Source organism: Amblyraja radiata, chromosome 9, assembly GCF_010909765.2.
Source record: "Amblyraja radiata isolate CabotCenter1 chromosome 9, sAmbRad1.1.pri, whole genome shotgun sequence".
Classification (NCBI taxonomy): Eukaryota; Metazoa; Chordata; class Chondrichthyes; order Rajiformes; family Rajidae; genus Amblyraja; species Amblyraja radiata.
Window position 1 is genome coordinate 4,345,101 of NC_045964.1, and position 21,892 is coordinate 4,366,992.

The following is a 21,892-nucleotide window of genomic DNA, read 5'->3' on the forward strand; positions in this document are numbered from 1 at the left end:
CTCGGTGCTGGGACCACCGTTATTTACAATATAAATTATTTAGATGAAGGAATTAAAAGTAACATTAGCAAATTTGCAGGTGACACAAAGCTGGGTGGCAGTGTGAACTGTGATGAGAATGCAGGGTGACTTGGATCGGTTGAGAGAGTGGGCTAAATGTGAAGGTTATAATGTGGATAAAAGTGAGGTTATCCACTTTGGTGGCAAGACCAAGAAGGCAGATTATTATCTAAATGGTGTCATATTAGGAAAAGGGGAAGTACAACGAGACCTGGGTGTCCATGAGCATCAGTCATTGAAAGTAAGCATGCAGGTACAGCAGGCAATGAAGAAAGCGAATGGCATGTTGGCCTTCATGACAGCAAAGAGGCCCTTCTGCAATTGTACAGGGCCTTGGTGAGACCACACCTGGAGTATTGTGTGCAGTTTTGGTCTCCTAATTTGAGGAAGGACATTCTTGCTATTGAGGGAGTGCAGCGTAGGTTCACCAGGTTAATTCCCGGGATGGCAGGACTGTCATATGAAGAAAGCATGGAACGACTGGGCTTGTATTCACTGGGATTTAGAAGGATGAGAGGAGATCTTGTAGAAACGTACAGTGCTCTCCATAATGTTTGGGACAAAGACCCATCATTTATTTATTTGCCTTTATACTCCACAATTTGAGATTTGTAATAGAAAAAATCACATGTTGTTGAAGTGCACATTGTCAGATTTTAATAAAGGCCATTTTTATACATTTTGGTTTCACCATGTATAAATTACATCTGTGTTTATACATAATCTCTCCCCCCCCCCCCCCCCCCCCCCCCCCCCCAATTTCAGGGCACCATAATATTTGGGACACAGCAATGTCATTTAAATGAAAGTAGTCATGTTTAGTATTTTATTGCATATCCTTTGCATGCAATGACTGCTTGAAGTCTGCGATTCATGGACATCACCAGTTGCTGGGTGTCTTATCTGGTGATGCTCTGCCAGGCCTGTATTGCAACTGTCTTAACCTTATGCCTGTTTTGGGGGCTAGTCCCCTTCAGCTTTCTCTTCAGCATATAAAAGGCATGCTCAATTGGGTTCAGATCGGGTGATTGACTTGGCCACACAAGAATTGACCATTTTTTAGCTTTGAAAAACTCCTTTGTTGCTTCAGCAGTATGTTTGGGATCATTGTCTTGCTGTAGAATGAACCGCCGGCCAATGAGTTCTGAGGCATTTGTTTGAACTTGAGCAGATAGGATGTGTCTATACACTTCAGAATTCATTATGTTACTACCATCAGCAGTTGTATCATCAATGAAGAAAAGTGAGCCAGTACCTTCAGCAGCCATACATGCCCAGGCCATAACAACCCTGCCACCGTGTTTCACAGATGAGGTGGTATGCTTTGGATCTTGGGCAGTTCCTTCTCTCCTTCATACTTTGCTCTTGCCATCACTCTGATATAAGTTAATCTTCGTCTCATCTGTCCACAAGACCTTTTTCCAGAACTGTGGTTGCTCTTTTAAGTACTTCTTGGCAAACTGTAACCTGGCCATCCTCTTTTGCGGCTAACCAGTGGTTTGCATCTTGCAGTGTAGCCTCTGTATTTCTGTTCATGAAGTCTTCTGTGGACAGTGGTCATTGACAAATCCACACCTGACTCCTGAAGAGTGTTTCTGATCTGTCAGACAGGTGTTTGGGGATTTTTTTTTATTATGGAGAGAATTCTTCTGTCATCAGCTGTGGAGGTCTTCCTTGGCCTGCCAGTCCCTTTGCGATTAGTAAGCTCACCAGTCTCATAATGGCTTTGTTGACTTTCATTGGCACAACTTTGGTCCGCATGTTGATAAACAGCAATAAAAGTTGGAAAGACTAGGTGCTGAGAGCTCTCTTATACCTGCATGAAGGAGGCAATTAAACACACCTGAGCAATTACAAACACCTGTGAAGCCATGTGTCCCAAACATTATGGTGTCCTGAAATGGGGGGGACTATGTATAAACACTGCTGTAATTTCTACATGGTGAAACCAAAATGTATACAAATGGCCTTTATTGAAATCTGACAATGTGCACTTTAACAACATGTGATATTTTCTATCACAAATCTCATTGTGGAGTACAGAGGCAAATAAATAAATGATGGCTTTTTGACCCAAACATTATGGAGGGCACTGTATAAAATTATTCAGGGATTGGACATGCTAGATGCAAGAAACGTGTTCCCGATGTTGGGGGAGTCCAGAAACAGGGGGCACTGTTTAAGAATAAGGGGTAGGCAATTTGAACTGAGATGAGGAAAAACTTTTTCACCCAGAGAGTTGTGAATTTATGGAATTCTCTGCCTCAAAAGGCAGTGGAGGCAGATTCTCTGGATGCATTCAAAAGAGAGTTAGATAGGTCTTAGGGCTAGTGGAATCAATGGATATGAGGAGATGGCAGGAACGGGGTACTTATTGTGGATGATCAGCCATGATCACATTGAATGACGGTGCGGACACGAAGGGCCGAATGGCCTACTCCTGCACCTATTTTCTATGTATCTATGTAAGATTGGATAGTCTGATACTTTTTTTCTTTGGAACATAGGGGGCTGAGGGGTGACTTTATCGATGCGTACAAGATCATGAGGGGCATGGATAAAGTGAACACTTAGTCTTTTTCACAGGGTAGCAGATTCTAGAACTAGAGGCTTAAGGTGTAAGGGGAAAGTTTTCAAAAGGGACCTCAGGAGTGCAATCTTATATGGAATGAGCTTTCAAATGAAGCTGTAGAAGTAGATACAATTATGACTTTTAAAAGGCATTTGAACAGATATATAGGAGAGGTTTAAGGGGCCATGGGTCAAATGCAGGCAAATGGGACCATCCCAGTATGCCAACTTGGTCAACAAGGTGGACCGAAGGGCCTGTTTCCATGCTGTATATGGCTCTATGACTATCAGGTGATGCGAGACAAATCACCTGTTTGTTGACATATGGATCAACACAGCCCTGTTCTCAGTAGGGAATGGCTGCACTATATCTGCCAACTAACCAACACCAATCCCCACAGGAACATTCCTTCATTCCTGATCATGTGGTGATGAGGTCACCATGACTTCCATTTCTGCGGAAACGCCATTGGTGGATTGAATTCAACTGGTGTCTACCACAAGTACACAGCAATGGGGAAGGCAGGGGTTTGTCCCAGGTTTCCAGCACAATGGTATTGTCAAAATACTTCTGCAGCACGAATACCATATCACACTTACAGCTATGTAATCCATCCTGACCACTGAATATAGTACTGGTGTATAAATGAATGAAACTGGTTTTTAACATGGTTTTACTGTGTTTTCTTTCCTAATGTAACAGGACTTAAACAAGCATTGGAAACTGTAAACGACTATAATCCTCTGATGAAGGATTTCCCGTTGAATGATTTGCTGTCTGCAACTGAACTGGATAAAATCAGACAAGCTCTTGTTGCAATCTTCACACACTTGCGAAAAATCAGAAACACAAAATACCCTATTCAACGAGCCTTGAGATTAGTGGAAGCAATTTCAAGAGATCTGAGCTCCCAGTTGCTGAAAGTCTTGGGAACGCGAAAACTGATGCATGTTGCTTATGAAGAATTTGAGAAGGTAGCTTGAGACTTAAGACGTTTTGATTTCTGTTTTTGTTTCGCATTATCATACAATTCAAGTTTTTTTTAATTTGGGTGTGTAATCTCAGCTAGAGTATTATATTGAAGTTGAGATTGAATTTTATTTAGAGTGTTTTGTTTTTCAGGTGATGGTGGCATGTTTTGAAGTCTTCCAGACTTGGGATGACGAGTATGAGAAACTTCAGGTTTTGCTTCGAGATATTGTGAAAAGAAAGCGTGAAGAGAATCTTAAGATGGTTTGGCGAATCAATCCTGCTCATCGCAGGCTGCAGGCTCGTCTTGACCAAATGAGAAAGTTCAGACGACAGCATGAACAGCTGAGGGCTGTCATTGTCCGAGTTCTTCGACCCCAGGTAATTCACAGAGTTAAGCAGCACGAGCTGCAGTTGGATGCAGTCTGTTTGCTGTAATAGCATCGCACTGTTACAACCATGTTCATCATTCTCGTTATTACAAGAAGTGATTGACCACAAATGCAGGGATTCTTTTGAAAATAACAGGATTAATGGGCCACGTCTGACACATTTCCAGATCAACATAATTGGTAGTTTGGTGTGGCGCTTCAATGACCAGTGAACCACTAAACATCCACTTTCCAGCAAGACTAATCTCCTCACTCACCTTCCACCACAATGCAAAGAGCTGGACCTCTTGGCTTTTACTTTGGGTAGCCTGCACGTCTAGTGATCCAGCCTCTGCCACGGCTCATTGTACTTGGACCTCTAAATAGTGTGAGGTCTTGAATAGCAGGTGCGGGTTTCTACCAGGTTAGATACCTGTAGAAGGTACACAAAAATGCTGGAGAAACTCAGCGGGTGCAGCAGCATCTATGGAGCGAAGGAAATAGGCAACGTTTCGTGCCGAAACCCTTCTTCAGACACCTGTACCCGTAGAGCTGCATCATACAGGAATAACAAAGGCTTTAGAACTTTAAAAAATACTAAACTGAAGTATAATTTAGGGAGTCTTCATTGAAAGGAATTGTACACGTAAAATTAAGTCCTGCATCTAGACTCTATAGACTGTTTTTGTAATATGGATACTTCCATTGTTGTAAAGAACAATAGAAATCAATGTCAAATTAAATTGGCAACTTTCATGATAAGTAATATGCCTCCAAGATCTGTAATGGGGAGAGTCATGTCAGATACTAAGGATAAGATTAGCTGGAGTTCAGAATCGGGAAGGTGGGGGGGGGTTGTGAACCCAACCATCCGCAGGAAAAATCAGGATGTCAGTTTTACGGTGCTGCTCCAAGGCCGATTGAAAGATGTGGTTTATTGCAGTGGTCAGTATGGGTCCACCATGGGACACCCACCACCTAATCCTCACACACAGACTAGCACATCCAGCAGGTTGAATTCCTCTGTCGGATTGATGTACTGGATTTGGTTGGGGGTTCAGCAGCATTGAGAAGGCTTTGTAGTTTACTGCCATGGCATTTGGCTGATGGATGTTTTGTTGGGTGATCCAACCCCTTGTGTGCATACATCCAAGTTTAAACTAACAGGAAAAACACACACACACTTTTTATTTGTAGGAAGGAACTGCAGATGCTGGTTTAAATCAAAGATAGACACAAAATGCTGGAGTAACTCAGAGGGACAGGCAGCATCACTGGAGAGAAGGAATGAGCTTTTTATTTACCGTGACTTAATAAGGACTTTTTATTTTGCTTGTCTGTTCTGTGAATCTGTGGAATTCTTTGCCACAGAAGGCTGTGGAGGCCAAGTCAATTGATATTTTTAAGGCAGAGATAGCTGGATTCTTGATTAGTACGGGTGTCAGGGATTATAGGAAGAAGGCAGGAGAATGGGGTTAGGAGGTAGTTCAGCCACGATTGAATGGTGGAGTAGACTTGATGGGCTGAAGTGCCTAATTCCGCTCCTATCACTTATGATCTTGTTCAGAATTTATGATGTTAATTCTCCCCAAGAAATTGAATATTACGTTGTTTTGTCTGTTGAAAATCTGCTGTAAAATGAAGAGAAGAGGACTGAGAAGGGGAAAAATAGTGACCATTAGAGAAACAAGTAACATTTGAACTGAAAAACTTGGCCAAATTTCAGGTTCTCCAGTCATAGTTCTGCTAAACTGAAAAGTGAAATCAGCCCTGAATAACTCTTCCCACAACATAACACAAATAAGTTTATTTTGTGTTTTCAGCAGAAATGTGATAATTAAGATACCACCAGTTAATTACTGCAAATTAAAGTTCTGGCTTAATCTACTTTTGAATCATATTCATCCATTGAATTGGTTTTATATATTTTGAATATTATCCCTTCCATCGGGCAGCAAAATTCCTCTCTGTGTTTTTGACATAGCATTGTATCTAATTTTTTTACTTGTTATTTCCTAAGTAAAGAATGATGATTGTATTACTTTCCCTGTTTCAACTTGTACAGGTAACTGCCATCGCACAGCAATCCCAGGGGGAAGGGCCTGAGCCGCAGGACATGAAAGTAGCAGAAGTTTTATTCGATGCAGCCGATGCAAATGCTATTGAAGAAGTAAACCTTGCTTATGAAAATGTCAAGGAGGTTGACGGATTGGATGTTTCCAAAGAAGGAACTGAAGCTTGGGAAGCGGCACTCAAGCGCTACGATGAGCGTATCGACAGAGTGGAAACGCGCATTACAGCCCGGCTCAGAGACCAGCTTGGCACTGCGAAAAATGCCAATGAAATGTTCAGAATATTTTCCCGATTCAATGCCCTCTTTGTTCGTCCACACATTCGAGGTGCGATTCGTGAATATCAAACGCAGCTCATCCAGCGTGTGAAAGATGACATTGAAGCCTTGCACGACAAGTTCAAAGTGCAGTACCCACAGAGTCAAGCTTGTAAGATGAGTCATGTCCGTGACTTGCCTCCTGTTTCCGGCTCTATTATTTGGGCAAAACAGATTGACCGACAACTCACGGCCTACATGAAGCGTGTGGAAGATGTCCTTGGAAAGGGTTGGGAGAATCATGTAGAAGGACAAAAACTAAAACAAGATGGTGACAGCTTTCGCATGAAGCTCAACACACAAGAGATCTTTGACGACTGGGCAAGAAAGGTCCAACAGCGCAACCTCGGTGTGTCCGGTCGTATCTTCACCATAGAAAGCACTCGTACTCGTGGCCGCAGTGGGAATGTCCTGAAGTTGAAAGTCAACTTTCTGCCTGAGATTATCACACTTTCCAAAGAAGTCCGCAATCTTAAGTGGCTTGGGTTCCGCGTTCCGCTCGCAATTGTAAACAAGGCTCACCAAGCAAACCAGCTGTATCCATTTGCAATTTCTCTGATTGAAAGTGTTCGTACCTATGAGAGAACATGCGAGAAGGTAGAAGAGAGAATCTCAATATCCCTTTTGGTTGCTGGCCTGAAAAGAGAAGTTCAAGGATTGATAGCTGAAGGAATTGCATTAGTCTGGGAATCATACAAATTGGATCCTTATGTCCAACGCTTGGCAGAGAGTGTTTTCAGCTTCCAGGAAAAGGTTTGTGCGCGTTTAATAGTTCTTCTTTTTGCATGAGTGTAATTGAGTTGCTGATTGGGCACTGACTGACCCTGGGAATCCCCGACCTACATCTTCTAAATGGAGAATCTCACAAAGCATTGCATGCCTAGAGTTTTAACAGTGGGGAACAATGCAGGTTATTTTTAAGAGTGGAAGGAGAGCACAACATCCCAAAATGTCCACATATTTGCATCAACAAGCCCATCTACATGAATTTAAAGATCTCACATAGGACACTGCAGCCACCCCAATAACCACCGAAGTGGCAGGAGATTGATTTGCCTCTGAATACTGAATACAGCTAATTATTTGGTTTCACTCTTTTCGGCTCTTTTTTCTCCATTCTTTCTTTTGATGTCGAAATTTTAGCTGAATAATGTTCGTTCTGGCCAGAATTTGAATATCGTATTCAAAAAATGAAAAGGGTGCTGCAGAAAAGCAATTTGGTGAATGTAGTAATGATGGTTGTTTCAATGCTTCAGGTGGATGATCTGCTGATCATTGAAGAGAAGATAGACCTTGAAGTTCGTTCATTGGAAACCTGCGCCTACGATCACAAAATATTTTCTGAAATCTTGAACCGTGTTCAGAAAGCAGTCGATGATTTGAACCTCCATTCGTACTCCAATTTGTCTATCTGGGTGAATAAGCTGGATATTGAGGTAGGAGCTGCCAAAAGCACCAGATGCTGCTGGGATTGTTGTTTTGATTTGAGAACTTACTAGTTCACTTGTTCTTGTAGATTGAAAGGACCCTGGGAGTGCGGTTGCAGGCTGGTTTGAAAGCATGGACATTGGTTCTATTTGGACATGCCGACGACAAAGCTGATGTTGATATGGATACCGATGCACCACAGACCAGCCATAAGCCTGGAGGCGAGCCAAAGATCAGGGTGAGATGTCTCTGCCCTGGCTACCTTTTAGCTAATGCATTGAATGTAATGTGCAGGAATGAACTTCAGATGCTGGTTTCAACTGAAGATAGACACAAAATGCTGGAGTAACTCAGCGGGACAGGCAGCATCTCTGGAGAGAAGGAATGGGTGACGCTTCGGGTCCAGACCCTTCCTCTGACTGGACATTACTGAATGTAATGTTGGAGATAAGAAATACTTTTACTTTGGACTAAATTCCAAGCATGATTAAATTTGAAGTTCTTTAAATTGCAAAACAAAAGTGACATGAGTATTTTAAGAGTTTGAAGATTGTAAGAAATGTAGTAATGTTCATTACTGGAATCCCTTCCATAGGGGGGATCAGTGCATCTATGAGGTTAGATTAGGAGGTAATGTTAGGGTTTTCCTCTTTAATTTTTATGCAAGTAGTCAAAAGAAACACATCCAAATTAAGGCTGAAAAAATAAAATTGAAGGAGCCTCTTCTCCAGAATCCTAGTTTAGTATAGTGATACTGCGTGGATATCGGCACTTAGACCCAACGAGTCTGCACCGACCAATGATCACCCGTAGACAAGTTCCATCCGGGACACCATGGACAATTTACAGAAGCCAATTAACCTACACACCTGAATGTTTTATCACGGACACGGAAATAGAAACAGTTGAGGAATTCACAAAGTTAAAAAATAGAGCTTCTTGAAAAAGAATGAAGGCAGCTGAACAAAATAGAAAGTGACCCTCTATGATTATGGGTTGCTAAATGAAGTACATTATATTAGCTTACCTGACCATGGAAGCAGTTGGGGAATAAAGCTGAGAGCAGTGGTGAACTGTTGCTTTACAAACTGCAAAGTATACACTAATGTATGCTGAGATAGTTATTTACGAGTCTCACCATGATCGTGGATGCCGCAGACGTTGTACTAGAATGGCTAAAAAATCCTTCAAGCAGAGAACCTTCTGAGATTTTATAGTTTTAATAAGAAGTGTCTTCAAAGGCAATTTAAGGTAATTTGTGGAGACCCTGTGTAGTGGCCAGAAGCTGTAATCTGGAATGCAATGCTTGAAATAGTGTGGAAGTGAATTCAGATAATTATTTTCAGAAAAGAATTGTGCAAGTTCTTGAAAAATAAGACAAAATCTTAGGAACGTGTTGGAGAATGGACTGAATAGCTCAGAGATGGCATAGCCACACAATTGCCAACAATGCTTAGTTCCACCCTTTAGCAGATGCTTTACTTGGAATTCGCTTTCATTGGGAGGATGATCTGAATAGCCTTTACAGTGCCTTCCATGTTTGGGACAGACCCATCATTTATTTATTTGCCTCTGTACTTCACAATTTGAGATTTGTTATAGAAAAAAATCACATGTGGTTAAAGTGCACATTGTCACATTTTATTAAAGGCCATTTTTATACATTTTGGTTTCACCATGTAGAATTACAGCTGTGTTTATACATAGTCCCCCCATTTCAGGGCACCATAATGTTTGGGACACATGGCTTCACAGTTTGTAATTGCACAGGTGTGTTTATGCAGGTATAAGAGAGCTTTCAGCACCTAGTCTTTCCTCCAGTCTTTCCATCACCTTTGGAAACTTTTATTGCTGTTTATCAACGTGAGGACCAAAGTTGTGCCAATGAAGGTCAAATAAGCCATTATGAGAATGAGAAACAAGAATTAAACTGTTAAGAGACATCAGCCAAACCTTAAGCTTACCAAAATCAACTGTTTGGAACATCAGTAGGAGAAAGAGAGCACTGGTGAGCTTACTAATCGCAAAGGACTGTCAGGCCAAGGAAGACCTCCACAGCTGTTGAAAGAAAAATCCCCAAACACCTGTCCAACAGATCAGAAACACTCTTCAGGATTCCGGTGTGGATTTGTCAATGACCACTGTCCGCAGAAGACTTCATGAACAGAAATACAGAGTTTACACTGGAAGATGCAAACCACTGGTTAGCCGCAAAAATAGGATGGCCAGGTTACAGTTTGCCAAGAAGTACTTAAAAGAGCAACCACAGTTCTGGAAAAAAAGGTCTTGTGGACAATGAGACGAAGATTAATTTATATCAGAGCAAGATATAAGGCAAGCGGAAAGTATGGAGGAAAGAAGGAACTGCCCAAGATCCAAAGCATACCACCTCATCTGTGAAACATGGTGGTGGGGGTGTTATGGCCTGGGCATGTATGGCTGCTGAAGGTGCTGGCTCACTTATTTTCATTAATGATACAACTACTGTTGGTAGTAGCATAATGAATTCTGAAGTGAATAGGCACCTATCTGCTCAAGTTCAAACAAATGCCTCAGAACTCATTGGCCGGCGGTTCATTCTACAGCAAGACAATGATCCCAAACATATTGCTAAAACAACAAAGGAATTTTTCAAAGCCAAAAAAATGCTCAATTTTTGAGTGGCCTAGTCAAATCACCTGATCTGAATCCAATTGAGCCTGCCTTTTATATGCTGAAGAGAAAACTGAAGACGGACTAGCCCCCAAAACAAGCATAAGCTAAAGGTACACAAAATTGCTGGGGAAACTCAGCGGGTGCAGCATAAGCTAAAGATGGCTGCAATACAGGCCTGGCAGAGCATCACCAGAGAAGACACCCAACAATTGGTGATGTCCATGAATCGCAAACTTCAAGCAGTCATTGCATGCAAAGGATATGCAACAAAAAACTAAACACGACTACCTTCATTTACATGACATTTCTGTGTCCCAAACATTATGGTGCCCTGAAATGGGGGGACTATGTATAAACACTTGTAATTTCTACATGGTGAAACCAAAATGTATAAAAATAGCCTTTATTAAAATCTGACAATGTGCACTATAACCACATGTGTTTTTTTTCTATTACAAATCTCAAATTGTGGAGTACAGAGGCAAATAAATAAATTATCAGTCTTTGTCCCAAATATTATGGAGGGCACTGTATGTTGCATTAATATTTAAGATTACCATTCCTGTTCAAAGACTATCCAACTTGGATGCAATGCATACCTTCTATAACAAGTGATCTACATTTCAATGTAGAACCCATTATTTGAAGGAATTGTTAAATGTGCCACCAATTTGTGTCAGTGTGTTACAATGGAATAGGATAAGTGGTCACCCAATAACAATACTTTTTTTTCTGAGTATTTAAAAATATTATTTTTCATCCTCCTTTGTAGAATATAGTTCATGAGCTTCATATTACAAATCAAGTAATCTATTTACATCCACCAATTGAAGACTGCAGATACAAACTCTACCAAGAGCTGTTCAGCTGGAAAATGATTATCCTAACACTTCCTAGGATTCAGAGTCAGCGATATCAGGTAAGGAAAGTGGTAATTGCTATGATTGCTTGCATTCTTAATGTTTTAGTACTTTATGCAAGTAACCGGATATGCAAAATTTGACGTTGTATGTGTGAATTCATATCATTTGTTATTGCCAAATTACAAAATCATTGAAGAGTATGTTTTATCAATTTTAATGAAAGCTTCACTCAATATGCAGTATGCAGTAGGGAAGAGGCCAATTTCACATGAACATTGAAGTTATGATTTGGGGTGATACCACTGGATAGAAGATTGAAAATAGGAGTTAATGTTTTAATAATTGTAAAACTAGAACAAACAAAGGGTTATGTTTTAATTAGCTCGAGGCCCACGACCGAGGAATAACTAAGGGAAGGACTTGAACTTTATTTTGCCTTCCATCACAGTGAGGAATGTGTAGGAGTCACTGTGGTGGATGTTCATGTTAAAATGTGTTTTTGAAGTGATCTGTTGCTTTTAATTGTATGACTGACCTGGCCAGTGAAATTCCTCGTATGTTGCAAAACATACTTGGAGAATAAAGTGTGATACTGATTCTGAAATAGATAGAGACAGTCTTATTGCAGACAAGTGGAATTAGTGCAAAATGGGGGGAAAGAAGGTTGGCGTGGATGTGTTGATCCGAAGGACCACTTTCTACGCTGTACACTTTTATGATTTGGAGGAAAGCTATACTATCATACTGCAAACTCCACCCTGACTACACAAAGGGCCAGGATTGACCCTAGCTTGCTGGAGCTATGAAGAAGCAGCTCGACTAGCTGTGCCACCTCTAGAGTCATACAGCATAAAATTAAGCTTTTCAGCCCACTGCAGCTACACTGGCCATTGTGCCTATTTATACTTCTCGCACTTTCCTGCATTATAATCTATGCCTTTTCTTTCACAATTAGGTTGGTTTTCAATATGAACTATCTGAAGAGGAGAAATTCTACAGAAATGCACTGACAAGAATGCCAGACGGACCAGCTGCTTTGGAGGAAGCTCATGAAGCTGTTATGGGAATTGTTAGAGAAGTTGAAAAATATGTCAAGGTAAGCATTTTGAAAATACTTCGGGGGTTTTTTTTTGAGAAAAACTTGATCAAATTGAACCATCACTATTTCAAAGACGTTTCCTTAATTATGGCCTGATAACGGCGAAAAAACTAATACTTAAATTTTGTAAACACACATCAGTCCCTACTGTTAAGATGTGGATTGCTTCTTCTGACACTACATCTTGAGAATATTATACTTGTCCTGGCAGAAAAACCTGATCATTTTTCCAAGACATGGACACCCTTCAAGGATAGTATGGATACTAAGGATTAGTTACAAGGATAGTAAGGATTAGTTACAAGGATAGTATGGCGCAGCACAATTTAGGATTTAAATCTAACTATGGATTGGGTGAGGTGGGTGGGGAGGGACGAGAGGCAGGTATATCACCACTTCTCTCTCCTTTTTGTTCTGTTTTTTTCTTTTTCTTTTTTCTTTCTTTCTATTACCCACTCTGGCTACACTACTTTGGTAGTCTAGGGGTTCTATCTTTGCACATCTCACTTTTTCTCTTTCTTGGTCTTTCTCTTTTCTTTTCCTCTAACTCAATGCTAAAAAGTCAAAATTGAAGCTGTACAATAACTATATAATTTTATATGCTATTTGTTCTACTCTTGTACATTTGCTTCTAATAAATAAAAATATTTTAAAAAAACGTTAAAAAAAAATTGTTAGTAATCTGTTTGTCTTTTTCCTGGCCAGGTTTGGCTTCAGTACCAATGTCTGTGGGATATGCAACCTGAAAACATCTACAACAGGCTGGAAGATGATCTAAACAAATGGCAGGCACTGCTTGTCCAAATTAGAAAGGCCAGAGGAACGTTTGACAATGCCGAGACTAAAAAGGATTTTGGCCCTGTTGTTATTGATTATGGAAAAGTAAGAGTTTTTTAAAAAGTTATTTTTAATTTTATTTGAACATCACAAATATGACTCCAGTATGAAGGTTGATTTGATTGTGTTTGATCCACTTTCCTGCTTGTTTCCTGTAATAGAAAAACTTACCTTGGGCATGAATATATTCATTGACTCGGCTTCCAGCTCTATAAAGAATTCTAGAGATTCACAAGAGGTTTCCACCCGATCCCCAGCTTGAAGAGATTTCTCCTAAATTTTCTCTTAAATAAGCACCCCCCCTTATCCTGAAACTATGCCGAGTGGTTCTTGATTCCATCCCACTCCTGAAACAATCCCCATGGAATGAGGCAGACGGATAAGAGAGAGAAATATACTGTTGGTGTCTGCGATGTCACCTCATTCTTTTATGTGTCAACAAAATTATGTTTCAAAATTGAGTACAGGTTCAGCCTGCTCAGTTCTTTCACAAGGCAACTCCATCCCAGAGAATGTTGTTTGACCTGCCTCTAATGCAAGATGCTCCCTTGAATATAGGGATCAAAACCAGACACAGAGCTCCAAATGTGGTCTCTCCCAACATGCCGCAATTGTAGCAAGACTTGTATCTTTCCACTTGACTTTTTAATTGCTGCACTTTTTTTCCTTCCATATTCAAAGACATCCGGATTCCTCCACACAACACCATTCGTTTAGGCAATATTCTGTTTTTTCTTATCGAAGTGGAGAACTGCTCATTCCACTCATGCAAAGCTTTAATTTGCCTGTGTATTGGACTAACTTTTAAGGCAAAATAATCACTCAATGGTGTGATTATACCCCTGCTGAGCCATAGAGTGATACAGCAAGGAAATAGGTCCTTCGACCCAACATGTCCCAGCTATACCTGTCCCACCTGTCCCCGTTTGGTCCATATCCCTCTAAAATGTCCTATCCGTGTACCTGTCTAACTGTTTCTTAAACGTTGGGATAGTCACAGCCTCAACTACCTCCTCTGGCAGCTTGTTCCATACACCCACCACCCTTTGTGTGAAAAGGTTACCCCTCAGATTCCTATTAAATCTTTTTCCCTTTACCTTAAAACATATGTCCTCTGGTCCTCGATTCCCCTACTCTTGGCAAGAGACTCTGGACATCTACCCAATCTATTCCTCTCATGATTTTATACACCTCTATAAGATCACCCCTCATCCACCTGCGTTCCAAGGAATAGAGTCCCAGCCTACTCAACCTCTCCCTATAGCTCAGCCCCCTTAGTCCTGGCAACATCCCCGTAAATCTTCTATGTATCTTTTCCAGCTTGACAACATCTTTCCTATAACATGATGCCCAGAACTGTAGGTACTTGTGATTTTTAACGTTAATGTGTCATGAATGGTGCTCTAAAACCTCTTTATTTGCTTCAAGGTGCAATCAAAAGTGAATCTAAAATATGATTCTTGGCATAAAGAGGTTCTCAGCAAATTTGGGCAGATGCTTGGTCAGAACATGCAGGAGTTCCATTCACAGATTTCAAAGGTAAGGAGGATGAGTTTTAGTGTAATGTGTGTTGTATTTGTACAGTTAGGACCAGTATTGACCAGTGCAAATGACCCTTTCGATATTGACTTCTAAATCAGTCTCGTCAAGAATTGGAGCAGCATTCGGTGGATACAGCGAGTACTTCAGATGCTGTGACCTTCATCACATATGTGCAGTCGTTGAAACGCAAGATCAAGCAGTTTGAGAAACAAGTCGATGTGAGTATCAAGATACAACTTTTTTTAAACGTAAAACTGGTTCTCTCTGTCATATTTTGCGACATATTTGTATGTTGACTTGATTATTTATTTTGGGCTTCATCTGCTGCTTTCTTTTATTTTGGATAAATGCTGAAACGTTCATAGTCAAGTCGGAAAATAATGGTCCAGAATTTGAGCACAAAGGACCAAAAGAGTGCCTCCCACCACTTCTGTAACCTGACTTTCTTTTACCCCAACCACTGCCTTTTGGATGGACCAGGTATCTTGACCTGGGCCACCTTTCCATTCCAACACAGCCATTCCCAGCAAAGCTACCAAGTCCCATCCCTGTGACATTGCCTGACTGCTGCGCACTCATCCATATTGATTGCCACCATAACCATATAACAATTACAGCACGGAAACAGGCCATCTCGGCCCTTCTAGTCCGTGCCGAACACGTATTCTCCCCTAGTCCCATCTACCTGCACTCAGACCATAACCCTCCATTCCTTTCCCGGCCATATAACTATTCAATTTATTTTTAAATGATAAAATCGAACCGGCCTCCACCACCTTCACTGGAAGTTCATTCCACACAGCTACCACTCTCTGAGTAAAGAAGTTCCCCCTCATGTTACCCCTAAACTTCTGTCCCTTAATTCTCGTCATGTCCTCTTGTTTGAATCTTTCCTGCTCTCAGTGGGAAAAGCTTATCCACGTCAACTCTGTCTATCCCTCTAATCATTTTAAAGACCTCCATCAAGTCCCCCCTTAACCTTCTGCGCTCCAAAGAATAAAGACCTAACTTGTTCAACCTTTCTCTGTAACTTAGTTGCTGAAACCCAGGCAACATTCTAGTAAATCTCCTCTGTACTCTCTCTATTTTGTTGACATCCTTCCTATAATTAGACGACCAAAATTGTACACCATACTCCAGAATTGGCCTCACCAATGCCTTGTACAATTTTAACATTACATCCCAACTTCTATACCATCCAAGAGTTTTTATTGTCATATGTCCCAGATATAACAATGAAAGTCTTACTTGCAGCAGTACAACAGAATATGTAAACCTAGTACATTGTAAACAATGTAATAAACAGGGGAAAAAAGTTTCACATGTATACACACACACACACACACACACACACACACACACACACACACACACTCATGTACACATAAAAACACAAAAAGTGCAATAATAACATTAATAGTCCATGTAGTTCAGAGCTTATTGGAGGTTGTAGTGTTTGCAGTCGCCGCCTAGTTTTCTTCCAATCTTCAACCCTGAATTATCTTTACCTTGCTTAGTTTATTCCAAATTCCCATCCTTGCCATAAATGAGACGTCAAAATCACTTCTCACCTCTGTGCTTGCTGACCTGACATGTAACACTCAAGTTTTATCATTCTTATCCTTCATAATTTGCTTCACCCCCAATTTATTACTCCCTTAATCTATGCCTCCTTTCAGATTTGTTTTAGTTGCTTCAGTGTCATGTTTTGTTCACTCTGTGAAGCACCTAAAATGAATCTTGAAAATTAATGCAAGTTATGGAGGGATATCAATCAGATGTAGAACCAAGCCAAATTTGGCATGAGAGGAATCGATTGTTTGGGTGGTATTGCCATGGGAATGAGGGGATGGATCTGGTCAGTCAAAGGAAGGTAGACAAAAGTGCTGGAGAAACTCAGCGGGTGAGGCAGCATCAATGGAGCAAAGGAAATAGGCAACGTTTCGGGCCGAAACCCTTCTTCAGACTGATCAGTCAAAGGAATTGGGAGGTGAACGATGAAGTGAAAGCAGTGAAGACTGATAACTCTTCATGCCATGTTCTTTCATTCTGATGAAAGCTCAGGGTAAAGAACAGCAGTAACGATTATGGAAATGATTATAGGTGCTTTTGTGTTGAAGGTCAGTAGATAATAATGGGGTCAAGGAGGCTTGAGGCTGAGAGTCGCCACTGGGCATTTCTCTTCATTAGCTCTGATCAACATATGTGGACGGAATAAATTTCCCCAGGGATATCTTGGAAAATGTAGTACCTTCACCTAATCAAAATATATTACGTGATTCTTAAAGGGCTTTTATTTGTGCCCTCGAAAGACACATGAAGCATTGTTAGAGATGGAGCAGCAAGTTTTCCAACAGGTATCTTTCATTCATTCTTTGGGTGTAGGTGTTGGTGGCCCGACCAACATAGTTTTAGCTGATCCTTATTTTAACCATGCCCTCAAACTAAGTAGCTGATTAGGCAGTTTCAGAAGGGGCTATATGTGGCCAAATAAGATAAAGATAGCAGAACTCCTTGCCTAGAAGATTCTGTTGACCCTCATAGGATTTTTCAGCTATCCTCGTGTTTGAAAGTTACCACTAAAATGCTAGACTTTTACATCAGTTCACATCCTACAATGGATGGTGAATATAGGTATACAATTATACTTAGTTTTGTGTAAGAAGGAACTGCAGATGCTGGTTTGAACCGAAGATAGACACAAAAATCTGGAGTAACTCAGCGGGACAGGCAGCATCCCTGGAGAGAAGGAATGGGTGATGTATTTTCACTGCCCATGGTGGGATGTGAATTGGTGGCTCCAAGTCAAGTGTCCAGAGTTATGGGTGCTAGACCAGTAACTCAACTATATGTAATCCTTTGTGCCACAAGAAGGTGTAGCTTGTAACGGCAGAGTAGGATTTGCCATCAAGAATATTATTTTGCAAGTAATCAGCTCTGGGTCAACTGTGAGGTGGCAGTCGTTTGCACAGATTTCACAAGTTTTGGCTGTTTTGGAGTGAGTTTCTCCAGCATTTTTCCACCTCCGGTACCTGGAAGGTGATTTGGCTGTACCGCATCCTGCGCAAAGCCGTCGGCATGGCCGCACACCTTCTGTGTCTGGGCTTCACTGTCGGGATCGGGGTTGTCAGTAGGCCGGGGACGAGTGAGTATGATATTTGAGCTCAGTGGTCCGGGTGACGTCCACGAAGGGACGGGTTCGATGTGAACACGTGATTAGCTGCCTGCCATCCGGAGCGGGATCCATGAGTACACGTGGTAGATGTGGCCCGCCATCCGCTCACAGACATATGTCCTGGGCCCTTTGCAGAAAAGGTTGCCGACCCCTGCTCTGGAGGATGTCCTGCAATCGGTCTGAGACATCGTGGACCCTGGCGTCTGGGAGGCAACACACCATCCTTGAGTCCCCCCTATTGCCACAGAATCTCCTGTCCACACCACTGACTATGGAGTCACCCATCACTATGGCTCTGCCTGCCTCTCTGGTTGAGCCTCAGCGCCAGGATTCGAGTGACAGACCTGTCCGCCGCTCAGACTGGATGTGTCATCTGCCCCGACAGCTCCCAAGAGGGTGTACCTGTTTTCAAGAGGTACATCCACTGTGGTCCCCTGCACTCTTTCCTGTAGAAAGCTGGAAATGCTTGCATTGTGGTGCAAATTTATAGTATGTTCTTTCGATTAAAGTAGGATTTCAATTTTACTTTTGATGTCATACGGTAATTTTGCACTTTTAAATGTAATACTTCTGGCTATATATTAAATCTTAACATAGAAACATAGAAATTAGGTGCAGGAGTAGGCCATTCGGCCCTTCGAGCCTGCACCGCCATTCAATATGATCATGGCTGATCATCCAACTCAGTATCCCGTACCTGCCTTCTCTCCATACCCTCTGATCCCCTTAGCCATCAGGGCCACATCTAACTCCCTCTTAAATATAGCCAATGAACTGGCCTCGACTACCCTCTGTGGCAGGGAGTTCACTTAAATCCACTTTCTTTTTGATCACTATGCAATGTTTAAAATTAGCTACTTTTAAGATCTCTTAAATTGTGAGCATTGCTCGCGTTTCAGGTAAAATAAACATTACGTCGTTTTTTTTGTAAAGTAGTTCTTTTTTTTCTCTCTCTAGCTTTATCGCAATGGCCAGCGTTTGCTGGAAAAACAACGATTCCAGTTTCCTCCATCTTGGCTGTACATTGACAATATTGATGGGGAGTGGGGTGCTTTCAATGACATCATGCGTAGAAAGGACAGTGCTATCCAGCAGCAGGTGGCGAACCTACAGATGAAGATTGTTCAGGAAGATCGTGCCGTGGAAAGCCGCACCACTGATCTCCTGGGTGAATGGGAGAAAACAAAACCTGTGGCTGTGAGTAAACACTCTCTATATTTCAAGCCTTTTATTAGACACTAGACCAAGTGCAGAGATTCCACCAACGCAAGATTCCACCACTCACCCGTTCCCCGAACGCAATATTGCACCACTCACGCATAGCCCCCAACTGCGCAGGCGCGGCTCATTTCTCCTCGCCCTCCTCCTCCTCCTCTTCACCCTCCCTCTTCAATACCTAGAGAGGGAGGGGGAGGGGGGGAGAGAGAGGGGGAGGGGGGGAGAGAGAGGGAGAGGGTAGAGTGTGGGGGAGGGAGGGTAGAGAGGGCGAGGGAGGAAGAGGGATAGAGAGAGAGGATGGGAGTGAGGGTAGATAGGGAGGGGCATCTCCCTCCCCCTCCCCATCTCCCTCATCCACCCCCCCCCCCCATCTCTCTCCTCCTCATTCCCCTCATCCTCCTCCCCTGGAACTCGGCCTGGTTCTCGTACTCAGCCCAGACCTGGCTGTAGACTCCAGCCGTCAGCTCGGCCACCGTCTGGGCTCCAGTGCAGGCCCCGACTTCATCTCCGGGCTCATCCCTGACCTCGAACCCAGGCTCATCCTTGGTTCCAGCGGCGGCTTCTTTCTCGGCCCTGGTCACGGCCCCATCCCAAGCCCCGGGCTCGGCCCTCACTCCAGCTCCAGCACCGGGCTCAGCTCCAGCCTAGGCCCAGTCCCCTTCCCCACCAGGTACCGGGCGCCAGCGGCCGTCGCCGCTCCTCGTTCACCGCGAGCGCTGGAATGCCCCCTCTCTCCCAGAGTGTCCCTTCCTGCCTTGCGAGTGCATTGTGACGTAACAGGGTTTTTTTTCCGAAATGGGTGAGTTTTTGGGGCTGTTTTTTAAATTTAAAGGATTAATAACTTTGGAAATATAGGTGGGAATGCGATGGGAAAAATGGGAAGGCTGTGTTTGAAAGAAGATAGGAAAAGCAGATTGACACATTGTGGGTACTGACAAGACAAAGACTTTTAGTTATATAGAGATTTGTTATGCTGAGTTTTTAAAATTTAAATCATACTTTCAGCATTCCCATTTGGATTAAACGTTTGTGGCATTATTTCTACAACTGTGGATATCCCTAAACTTATGAGATGTAAATTGTCTTTTTGTAAGTGTGCCATTCGGTTAGTAACAAAATAAATTACTTTTTAAGCTCCTGCCTTTTCTGTCTGTCTAGTCCTTTTCGCTAGAGTGAGAATCAAATGCTGTTGCTTGCATGTTAGTGGACTTTACGGTATGTAATACTGAGTTGTTAAGTGAAGTTACTCTTTGATTGTAGGGGAGCCAGCGGCCAGAGGACGCCCTGCAAGAGCTCACTATCTATGAAGGCAAGTTTGGTCGTCTAAAAGATGACAGAGAGAAATGTGCTAAAGCTAAGGAAGCTTTGGAGCTAACCGACACAGGATTGCTCAGTGGCAGTGAAGAACGGGTACAGGTAAATAAATATCTGAAGCCTTGATATTACATCGAGTGAATGATTGCTCAAAATGGTAGAAATATTGTCCAGTTTCTAAAAAGTACTTTATGGGAGGAGCAGATGGCAAGAATGTTCTAGTAAATGCTTGTATTAGTACTGGAGCCAAACAGCATGGAGACCAACCCTTTGGCACAACTGGGTAATGTTGTCCAGCTGAACTAGTCCCATTAGCCTGTGCCAGGCCTACATCCCCACAAACCTTTCTGATCCTTGTACCTGTATTTTAGACATAATTGTACCCATCTCTACCACCTCCTTTGGTAGTTTCCTTAAACACACCATCCTCTGTGTGAAAAAGCTGTCCCTCTTTCCTTTTTAAATCTTTCCATTCTCATTTGGTGCTGGCTCGAAGGGCCGAATGGCCTCCTCCTGCACCTATTTTTCTGTGTTTCACTTCAAACACATGTCCTTTAATTTTAGACTCTCCTACTCTGAGAGAAAAGATATATATGTACCTCATATCTGTGTACCTCTGTATTTTGTACATCTCTATAAGGTCACCCTTCACCCACCTACGCTCCAGGTAAAAGTCCTAGCCTATCCAGCCTCTTGTGATAACCAACATCCTCCAGTCCTGGTAACAGCCTCGTAATTTTTCTTGCGCTCTTTCTGTGAAATCCTTCCTGTGACAGGGCAGTGAGACGGCCCGGTACCTCAAATATGTCCATACCAACGTGTTTTACAAGGATGTCTCTTTTTAAAAATACCTTGAGGCTGACAATTAGCTGTAACTGCATAAATTATAAGTATTATTGAGTTGGGTTATGTAATACTGTTTTTAGTTTGTCAGTCTACTGTTAACTGTTTATATATAAAGTATAATGTTATGTTATTTTATGTTATTGCGTACAGTTTTGGTCTCCTAATCTGAGGAAGGACATTCTTGCCATAGAGGTAGTACAGACTGATTCCTGGGATGTCAGGACTTTCATATGAAGAAAGACTGGATAGAATCGGCTTGTACTCGCTAGAATTTAGAAGATTGGTTGGACAGGCTAGATGCAGGAAGATTGTTCCCGATGTTGGGGAAGTCCAGAACAAGGGGTCACAGTTTAAGGAGAAAGGGGAAATCTTTTAGGACTGAGATGAGAAAAACATTTTTTACACAGAGAGTGGTGAATCTCTGGAATTCTCTGCCACAGAAGGTAGTTGAGGCCAGTTCATTGGCTATATTTAAGAGTTAGATGTTGCCCTTGTGGCTAAAGGGATCAGGGGGTATGGAGAGAAAGCAGGTACAGGATACTGAGTTGGATGAT

At 42.1% G+C, this 21,892-nt stretch overlaps 1 protein-coding gene across 4 annotated transcripts in view; it reads left to right on the forward strand.

The window, feature by feature from the left end:
• dync1h1 (dynein cytoplasmic 1 heavy chain 1) overlaps window positions 1-21,892 on the forward strand; it is a 104,176-nt gene that overhangs the window by 9,634 nt on the left and 72,650 nt on the right. For all 4 annotated transcript variants that reach the window (XM_033026525.1, XM_033026524.1, XM_033026526.1 and 1 more), the window contains exons 6-17: window positions 3,335-3,606; window positions 3,755-3,982; window positions 6,038-7,114; window positions 7,618-7,797; window positions 7,878-8,027; window positions 11,217-11,363; window positions 12,263-12,403; window positions 13,112-13,288; window positions 14,672-14,782; window positions 14,884-15,003; window positions 18,918-19,157; window positions 20,439-20,594. In XM_033026525.1, coding sequence (XP_032882416.1) covers window positions 3,335-3,606; window positions 3,755-3,982; window positions 6,038-7,114; window positions 7,618-7,797; window positions 7,878-8,027; window positions 11,217-11,363; window positions 12,263-12,403; window positions 13,112-13,288; window positions 14,672-14,782; window positions 14,884-15,003; window positions 18,918-19,157; window positions 20,439-20,594 — 2,999 coding nt within the window. The remainder of the gene's footprint in view (window positions 1-3,334; window positions 3,607-3,754; window positions 3,983-6,037; window positions 7,115-7,617; window positions 7,798-7,877; window positions 8,028-11,216; window positions 11,364-12,262; window positions 12,404-13,111; window positions 13,289-14,671; window positions 14,783-14,883; window positions 15,004-18,917; window positions 19,158-20,438; window positions 20,595-21,892) is intronic.